The sequence below is a fragment of the Chiloscyllium plagiosum genome, chromosome 23 (genome assembly GCF_004010195.1).
Source record: "Chiloscyllium plagiosum isolate BGI_BamShark_2017 chromosome 23, ASM401019v2, whole genome shotgun sequence".
NCBI lineage: Eukaryota > Metazoa > Chordata > Chondrichthyes > Orectolobiformes > Hemiscylliidae > Chiloscyllium > Chiloscyllium plagiosum.
The window spans coordinates 51,574,674-51,584,917 of NC_057732.1; the positions used below are offsets into that span (position 1 = coordinate 51,574,674).

The following is a 10,244-nucleotide window of genomic DNA, read 5'->3' on the forward strand; positions in this document are numbered from 1 at the left end:
GTGGGTAACTAGAGAAAGGATTGCTCCACTAAAAGATAATGAAGGAAGGCTGTGTCGAACCTGAGAAAATGGGTGAGATTCTGAATGATTACTTTGCATCAGTGTTCACTGAGGAGAGGAACATGATGAATCTTGAGATTAGAGATAGAAGTTTGATTGATCTGGATCATGTTGACATAAGTAGGGAAGATGTGTTGGATGGGCTAGAGGTTATTAAGGTGGACAAATCCCCAGGACCGGATGGGATCTATCCCAGGATGCTGAGGGAGGCTAGAGAGAAAATTACTGGGGCCCTGACAGATATCTTTGTGGCATCCTTAAATACAGGTGAAGTGCCGGAGGACTGGAAGGTTGCTCATGTTGTCCCCCTGTACAAGAAGGGTAGTAAGGACATTCCGGGTAACTACAGACCAGTGAGCCTGACATCTGTGGTGGGGAAGTTGCTGGAGAGGGTACTGAGAGATAGGATCTACTGATATTTAGAAAAGAATGAACTTATCAGTGATAGGCAACATGGTTTTGTGCGGGGGAGATCATGCCTTACCAGCTTAATAGAGTTCTTCGAGGAAGTGACCAAGTTGATAGATGAAGGAAGGGCTGTTGATGTCATATACATGGACTCTAGTGAGGTGTTTGATAAGTGTCCCCATTGAAGACTAATGGAGTAAGTGCAGTCACATTGTCTGCAGGGTGTTCTAGCTGGGTGGATAAAGAACTGGTTGAGTAACAGGAAACAGAGAGTAGTAGTCGGAGGGAGTTTCTCGAAATGGAGAAAAGTGACCCGTGGTGCTCCGCAGGGGTCAGTGCTGGGGTCACTGTTGTTTGTAATATACATAAATGATCTAGAAGAGGGCACTGTTGGTATGATCAGCAAGTTTGCAGATGACACAAAGATTGTGGAGTAGCAGAAAGCATAAGGGACTGTCAGAGAATACAGGAGGATATAGATAGACCGGAGAGTTGGGCGGAAAAGTGGCAGATGGCTTTCAATCCAGGCAAATGTGAGGTGATGCATTTTGGGAAGTATAATTCTAGAGCGAATTATACAATGAACGGAATATCCTTGGGAAAGGTTGATAAGCAGAGAGACCTGGGAGTGCAGGTACATTGTATCCTGAAGATTGCTGCACACGTGGAAAGAGTGGTCAAGAAGGCATATGGTATGCTTGCTTTCATTGGATGGGGTATTGTGTATAAGAGCTGGCAGGTCATGTTAAAATTGTACAAGACATTGGTTCGACCGCATTTAGAGTACTGTGTACAGTTCTGGTTGCCACATTACCAAAAGGATGTGGGCACTTTGGAGAGGGTGCAGAGGTTTACGAGGATGTTGTCTGGTATGGAAGGTGCTAGCTATGAAGAGAGGTTGAGTAGGTTAGGTTTATTTTCACTAGAAAAAAAGAGATTGAGGGGGAACCTGATTGAGGTTTATAAAATCATGAAGGGTATAGACATGGTGGATAGAGACAAACTTTTTCCCAGGGTGAAGGATTCAGTAACGAGAGGTCACGCTTTCAAGGTGAGAGGTGGAAAGTTTAAGGGGGATACAGGCGGCAAGTACTTCACACACAGGGTGGTGGGTGTTTGGAATGCGTTGCCAGCAGAGGTGGTAGACGCAGGCACGGTAGATTCATTTAAGATGCATCTGGACAGATGCATGAGTAGGTGGGGAGCAGAGGGATACTGATGCTTCGGAATTGACCGATAGGTTTAGACAGTAGATTTGGATCAGCTCAGGCTTGGAGGGCCGAAGGGCCTGTTCCTGGGCTGTAAATTTTCTTTGTTCTTTGTTCTTTTTCTTTGTAATGGTCAAAACATATACATTACTTGGATTTATAATAAGAGGAATCGACTTTAAAAGCAAAGGGATTGCTTTGGAACTTTCTAACTCATCAGCTATCCCTCAGCTGGAATACCATTACTTAATAAAGGTTTCCAAAATGATGAGTGGTTTTGATGGAGTAAGTAGATGATGAATGCGCTGAATAAAAACAGATGCTGTAAATCAGAAACCAAGACAGAAATTGCTGGAAAAGGTCAGCAGATCTGGCAGCATCTGTGGAGAGAAATCAGAGTTAATGTTTCAGGTTGAGGGATCCTTCCTCAGAACAGTCCCTCTTGTGAGTGGGTCACGGATTCAAAATCCTTGGGAAAAGATCTAGTCGAGAATTCATTATCATTGGACTGTGAGGATCTGAAATGCTTTTGAATAGATAGTAGAAATGAACTTAAAAGCAAGTGGTATATTGGTTGAGAATGGGGAACTTACTGAGTGATAGGCAAAAGGTGTGCAGGGCTGCAGGACTGAATATAACTGCTCTTTCAAAAATCCAGCTGAGAGCTCTCTTTCTGTGCTGTCAGTTTCTGAGATTGTAATGTTGCTGTCAGCCAAAAGCAATAAGCAACAGAAATGACAGGAGATAAACTTATTTTATGATTTTCTCCTTTATTTAAATTTGTTCTTCAGGCTATACCACATCTATTGCTCACAATTAATACTGAATCCATTAATTATCAATCTCAAAAACAGTGACCTGAGGGTCAATTTGCCTGCAATGGATATAAGGGAACTAGTTGGGTTGTCATAACAATACAGTATTGTCACCTTCGCCTGATACCAGTCTGCAATTGCTTCATTATTGACTTTAATTTCATGACTTGCTATGAGCAGATTTGAACTCTGCTCATAGCTGCTACGTTGTTAGCACAGTGCCATAAACAGTCAACTATCAAATCTTATACCAATCCACTTTGCTGTGGTGAAGGCGCTGACTCACCTACGGGTTTGGCTTCCCAGGATATGAAGTATTTTTCTATCATATAGCTTGGGTGAAGAAGAACTCTGTTGTTTTTAAGTCATCTTAATCACTCAACACTTGTCTATAAAATTCATCTTTTGGCCACACTCTACATGGTGTACATGGGAATTGATAGGATTTGATAAAGTTGGCACAGAAATACATCAAAGACTAATAAAGGAGCAGTTACCTGGTTACTACGTCTCCAAGCTTATTTGAATTGCATTCGCTTGAGATGCATATCCAGTTGTATCCATTTATCTCATATTTAACACTTGAATTCCCTAAAACTAAAAGTCATGTTCTAAAACATATGAACTAGATTATCACAAGACCCATAATGATTTGGACACTTCCAGCAAACCTCCTATCAACTTTCACAACGTTAAGGTGAACCGTCCCAATTCCTGTGAAGTATCCAGGTAACTCAAGTCCCTCTGCACTAGAACATTCTCATCAATCTTTTCAGCTTCAGTGCAAACCTTTCACCCTTCTTAAAGTGTGGTGCACTGAACTGGGCACGATAGTCCAGTTGTGGCTGTATCATTGTTTTAGAAAGTTTCATCAGAACTTGCTTTTCTACGCTATGTTTCCATTTATAAAGTCAAGCATCCCAAATTTTTTAACCACTTTCTCAATCTGCATCACCACCTTCATAACCTTTGCTCATGTAGCTAAGTCTCTTTGTTGCTGCACCCCCTTTTACAGCTGTACCCTTAATTTTAGATTGTCTCTCCTTGATCATCTGACAAAAAACCTATCACTTCACATTTCTCTGCATTAGGTTTCATTAGCTACTACCTTGCCTGACCTTTCCAAAAGTCAGTCTGTGGACCGGGAGATAGTGAGAACTGCAGGTGCTGGGGAGTCCGTTGATAAAATGTGGAGCTGGAAAAAGCACAACAGGTTAAGCATCATCAGTGGAGGAGGGGAGTCGACTGATGAAGGGTCCCAATCTGAAACGTCAACCCTCCTGCTCCTCTGATGCTGCTTGACCTGGTGTGCTTTGTCCAGCTCCACACTTTATTGACCAGTCAGTCTGTGTCCTTATGAAGTTCCACAATTTTCCTGACAATTCACGATACTTCCTTACATGCCATCTGCAATTTTCTAAACATGTGCACAGTTTGACACACTCCTGGAAGGATTTTGAACATGCAATAGGCCTTTTCAAATTCAGAATTAATGAATGCCGTGTGGAGTCAGTATTTTGTTTTGTCTCTCACTCGTTGGCACATGGGTAAACACACAATTAGGGACATAAGAACAGCAGACGATCACTCCAAACTCTTAAACGTATTCTACTTTACCGTTGGATCTTTGGTGATTTAGCTCCAGGCTCCTGACATTCTTCCCTGACAACAACATATCAACTCAGATGAATGTTTACCTGCAGCTTGGTTCAGTTTTCTTGAACTATGAACTCATTTCACGGAGATGATTACATCATTAGTAAAATGAATACTAATTTTCTCTCAAATGAATTTGCAGAAACTGTAGAGAATAGGAAAATATTTAACCTTTCATCCACACCAGTGATGTTCACATACACTTGCTCTGGTTAACAGGCTCATCCCTTTGCCCTGGCACTGTGTCAGTTACCTGATCATTCTCATGTGTCAGGTACAAAGCTATGCTGGGAGAAAGTGAGGACTGCAGATGCTGGAGATCAGAGCTGAAAAATGTGTTGCTGGAAAAGCGCAGCAGGTCAGGCAGCATCCAAAGAGCAGGCGAATTGGTGTTTCGGGCATAAGCCCTTCTTCAGGAACGTCGATTCTCCTGCTCCTTGGATGCTGCCTGACCTGCTGCGCTTTTCCAGCAACACATTTTTCAACAAAGGTATGTAATTATGGATAATTAATGATGCCACACATTAGTACCTAAACTGCAATATATTTGAATACCTGTTGAAAATCATTTCTGTTAGAATTAAGAAATATTTTAGGTTAAAAACATGAATTGTGTACATTCAAATTTACAATTTGATCTTTACAATTTACTTGGCAAAGGAAGGCAACTGTATCTTAGCTGTTAGTGAAGCCTGTTTGTGCTGTGTTTGACAGCACCTGTGAAATCCTTCACTCTGTGAGGTTTCAATGAGTGTTGATCAGGGATTATTGACCACTGCATTTCTGGTTGCTCTTCTCTTTAAATTGATTCTCATTGTTTGCTTTCCTAGCTCCAGAAGTGCTGGCGCAGAAACCCTACAGCAAAGCCGTGGACTGCTGGTCTATTGGAGTCATTTCTTACATCCTGTGAGTATACCCTCTCCTACAGCAATGTTATCGATGCGAATTCAGAACAACCAATGTCAGTCACATGTGCCCGTGATGCCTTTTGTTCTGTTGTTTGCTGCGAACACACTCTGACAGGTGCCATAAAAACTCTATGAGGTCAAACTAAGTTTCCCAAGAGTTGCTGGCAAGATTTCTGAACGTAGTACATTGGAATCATTAGAAATGTGAAGTGATACAATTTGGGAAACAGAAGAAAAGGAAGCAATGTAAAGATGACAATTCTAACTGCCAAGGGTGGAAGATTAGATTAGATTCCCTACAGTGTGGAAACAGGTCCTTCAGCCCAACAGGTCCACACCGACCCTCTGAAGAGTAACCCACCCAGAACTATTTCCTCTGACTAGTGCACCTAACACTAGGGGCAAATTAGCCTGGCCAATTCACCTAACCTGCACAGGATCTGGACAAGGTGTACATAAATTGTTGAAGGTGAGAAGCCAGATTAAGAAAGTGATTCATAAGGTCAATGGGATCCTGGACTTTTTAAATAGAGGCATTGAATACAAGAGGAAGTTATGATAAACCTTCATAAGATACTAAATAAAAACAAAAGGAACCATGGATTCTGGAAATCAGAAACACAAACCAAAAATGCTGGAAAAGCTCAGCAAGTCTGGCAGCATCCATGGAGAGAAATCAGTGTTAACATTTCGGGTCCGGTGATCCTTCCTCAGAACTGCCAATGTGAACAGTTTCTCTCTATTTACTCTGGTGGGCACCTCAAAATTACAGACTCCTCCATCCTCACAATGCCCTCCCCTCTGGGAAGATCAGCCTCTATTTGTCCAATCGATCCACACAACTGAAGCCCATCACTCCGAAGCCATTCTCGTAGAGCTGAGGTTCTGAGGTTCAGAATCTTCTTCCTGACCTCTCCGCCCCCACCCTAGTCTGACCTATCACCCTCACCTTGACCTCCTTCCACCTATCGCATTTCCAATGCCCCTCCCCCAAGTCCCTCCTCCCTACCTTTTATCTTAGCCTGCTGGACACACTTTCCTCATTCCTGAAGAAGGGCTTATGCCCGAAACGTCGATTCTCCTGTTCCCTGGATGCTGCCTGACCTGCTGCGCTTTTCCAGCAACACATTTTCAGCTCTGAGGAAGGGTCACCTGACCCGAAACGTTAACTCTGATTTCTCTCCACGGCCGCTGTCAGACCTGCTGAGCTTTTCCAGCGATTTCTGTTTTTTGTTTCATCAAACATTAACTTGGCCTCAACTTTGGAGCATTGAACGTTCAGAAGGATGTGAAACCTTTCATGAGAGTGTGAAAAGTCTCAATAAGAATGACTCTCGGGTTGAGGGATTTCAATTGTGTAGATCGAAGGCAGGGGCTGATCCTTCCAGAGCGGAGGGAATTGAGAGGACAGAAGAGTTTAGAATTATGAGGTGCTGTCAGAGTAGGTGGAGAGAAACTATTCACATTGGCAGAAGATTGCAAACAAGAAAACAACAAAATCTGGTGACTGGCAAAAAAAGTGCAACATGTGGAAAAACATTTCAAAATAAGGAGTGGTTAGGATCTGGAATGCACAGAGTGTGGTGGAAGCACATTCAGTTGTGGCTTTCCAAAATAAATTAGACATTTATCTTCAGGGCTACAGGGAAAGGTGAAGGGGCTTCAAGTTTGGTTCCTCAAGCAGAGAGCCAGCAAACACAATGGTCCAAATGCCCTCCTGTCCTGTTACATTTCTATGATTAGTTATTTGGCATTTTCATAGTTCTTCAAAACAACTCAAGTCCAAAATATTATTACTGACAGAAAACTACTACGACTTCCAGTTTATATCACACAATCCCAGAGAATCTAATGTCAGAAAGGATGGTTGTAAAAGTGAAATAGTTTTTGGCTTGCGTTGCTAAATAATGCTAATAGCTGCTCATATTTCTGTCATGATTTGGAGATGCCGGTGTTGGACTGGGGTGTACAAAGTTGAAAATCACTCAACACCAGGTTATAGTCCAACAGATTTAATTGGAAGCACACTAGCTTTCGGAGCATCGCTCCTTCATTGGGTGATACTACAAACCGACCGACTCCCACAGCTACCTGGACTACACCTCCTCCCATCCTGCCCCCTGTAAAAACGCCATCCCATTCTCCCAATTCCTTCGACTCCGCCACATCTGCTCCCAGGAGGACCAGTTCCAAAAACGCACAACCCAGATGGCCTCCTTCTTCAAGGACCGCAATTTCCCCTTCGTGGTCATCATTAGACTCTTAACCCTAGATTTTGTTTTTAATTAAATACAAATTTGACCATCTGCCATAGCAGAATTCAAACCTGGGTTTCCAGAACATTACCAGGGTCTCAGGGTTAACACTGCAGCGATAATACCACAAGGCCCCTGCCTCCTCTACATCTCCTGACAGTGCAGCGAGAAATGTCAACATGTGTGAGGTGCTCAGGTACTAAAGTGGGTCTTGAACTCTTAACCGCTGTCTCAGGGAAAGTGTGCTACCACTGAGATAAAGGACAATTTCCTCCATGTTTAGGTCTTCCGCGGCGTTGGAAAGTTTGACTTTGAAAGATAAAAACCCATGACAATTCTGCAAATCCCTGCCTTTGATCAGTGTCATTAAATAATACAGCAGATGCCCACAGAACGTGATTTGAGACTGCGGTGTTATTCACTCCATTGTCACTGCTGTTTTCCAACAGCTCAAAGTCATTTAATAACTGAGTCATTTGTCTCAGTCAAATCCATCGAATTCAGCACCGCCTTCCTAACCTGAGATCTTCTTCCCGCCCTCTCCGCCCCCACCCCAGTCTGACCTATCACCCTCACCTTGACCTCTTTCCACCTATCACATTTCTGACGCCCCTCCCCCAAGTCCCTCCTCCCTACCTTTTATCTTAGCCTGCTGGACAAACTTTCCTAATTCCTGAAGAAGGGCTTATGCCCGAAACGTCGATTCTCCTGTTCCCTGGATGCTGCCTGACCTGCTGCGCTTTTCCAGCAACACATTTTCAGCTCTGATCTCCAGCATCTGCAGACCTCACTTTCTCCTCCTGATAGTGGAGGGCTCAATCCTAACACAGAATTTATAGCAAAAATTTACAGTGTGATGTAACTGAAATTATACATTGAAAAATTGATTGTCTGTTGAGTCTTTTGTCTCGTTCCTTTTATGAGCTCAGAGCATCCTGATACACTGCAATGATAAAATACTTTTGATCTTCAGTCTCAGGGAGCACGGCAGTCAGTTTGCACACAGTCAGCTCCCACAAACAACAACTATCCAATAACGACTAGATCATTTGTTTTTGTAATGTTGACTGAAGGGTAGATAATGGGCAGGCCCAGTGAGAATTTGGAATGCAGTACTAGTTTTATTCCCCAAATATTATGGGGCTATCAATGTTTTTGGAAGAACCAAATGAAAATAATAACCAATTCTAGGGCTTTTAGTTGACTGAAGCAGTTGGGTCTTTTCATTTGGTAAATGTAAACCTCACTATTTTCAAACAAGGGTATTATATTAATAAAGGAATTAATATTTGTCACGCTGAGTGGTTTATTTAGGATGGATAGTGATTGTTGAGTATCTATGTGTGAAAGAGGTTAGAAGTTCCTGGAAAAACTCAGCATGTCTGGCAGCATCTGTGGACAGAAATCAGAGTTCGCGTTTCAGATCCAGTGACCCTTCTCCAGAACTTCAGACTTGCTGTCTTTTTCCAGCAATTTTTGTTTCTGTCTCTGATTTTCAGCATCTGCAGTTCTTTCGGTTTTACGGTTAATGTCAGGAAATGCTTCACTTCATTGAAAGGAATATTTGTGCCACAAAATTCCAGTCTGTGCCTATCTCCAACAAGAGAGAATATAACAACCACTCCTTGACATTCAATGATGTTACCATCACTGAATCCCCCATTAACAACATCCTGGGGGTTTACTAGTGACCAGATACTCAAGTGAACTCATCATATAAACACAGTGGCAATTAGACCAGGTCAGGGGCTAGGAATCCAGTAACGAGTAACTCACCTCCTGACTCCCCAAAGCTTGTCCACCATCTACAAGGCACAACTCAGGACTGTGACGGAATATTCTCCACTTACCTGGACAACACTCAAGTCCACAACCACCTGATGAAGGAACAGCGCTCCGAAAGCTAGTGCTTCCATATAAACCTGTTGGACTATAACCTGGTGTTGGGTGATTTTTAACTTTGAACACCTGCACCTCTAAATCAATACTCAAGAAGCTTGACACCATCCCAGACAAAGCAGCCCACTTGATTGACACCACATCCACAAGCATCTGCTCCCATCACCACTGATGGTCAGTAGCAGAAGTGTGTGCTATTCATAAGATGCACTGCAGAAATTCACCATCAATCCTTAGACAGGATCCTCCAAACCCATAATTACTTCTATCTAGAAGGACAAAGACAACAGATAGATGGAAACACTACCTCCTGAAAACTCTCCCCATCCAGCCAGAGACATCCACATCCCCTAAGTGAATATCAAAAGGAAGCTGTTATCCAGGGCGTGGTGAAAACGAATGTGCTGCTGCCCCCTCTCGATTGTTCGATCAAGATGAATAACATTCCTCTGTAATAGAGGTCAGAGGTTGCTAACAGTAATGAAAACATACCTTCCTTTGAAAGTTCATTGTTTAAAACAGCCTCAGAAGAGGGTCACATTGCTGGCCTCAGGTATGTTCATGTTCGGCATTCCACAAACTGTGATCTAAATAACAGACGAAACATGTTTCAGAGATTGAGTAACCTCCTGCAGTTCCGAAGGGGATGAGTTGATATTATCGATGACAGACGTATGACATTTGATTCTTAAATCAAAGTGAGACTCAGCGCAGAGGGTGGCTCTGACACTAAAATACAGTTTATTTAACAGAGTTGTTAAGATGGGCAGAGAGGGTTTATCAGACTACAGGCCATTGATTATCTGATTTGCTATCACAGTTTGTTACACACTAAAAAGGAGTCCTGGGGAGAGATAACAAAGTACTGGAGAGGGTTCAACTTAGGCAGTGTCACTGGGAGGAGCAGAGACGATCCTGTGACAGTGTCACTGAGAGAAGGGGGTGGGGACCCTGTGACAGTGTCACAAGGAGGAGGGGGTGGGGACCTGTGACAGTCAGTGCCACTGAGGGGAGGAGATGGGGACCTGTGACAGT

General features: G+C 43.0%; 1 protein-coding gene across 1 annotated transcript in view; it reads left to right on the forward strand.

Annotated features, from left to right (window-relative positions):
* Positions 1–10,244, forward strand: part of camk1da (calcium/calmodulin-dependent protein kinase 1Da) — a 438,515-nt gene that overhangs the window by 354,941 nt on the left and 73,330 nt on the right. Inside the window, exon 6 of the mRNA XM_043714161.1 lies at positions 4,978–5,053. Within this exon, the coding sequence (XP_043570096.1) occupies positions 4,978–5,053 (76 nt within the window). The remainder of the gene's footprint in view (positions 1–4,977; positions 5,054–10,244) is intronic.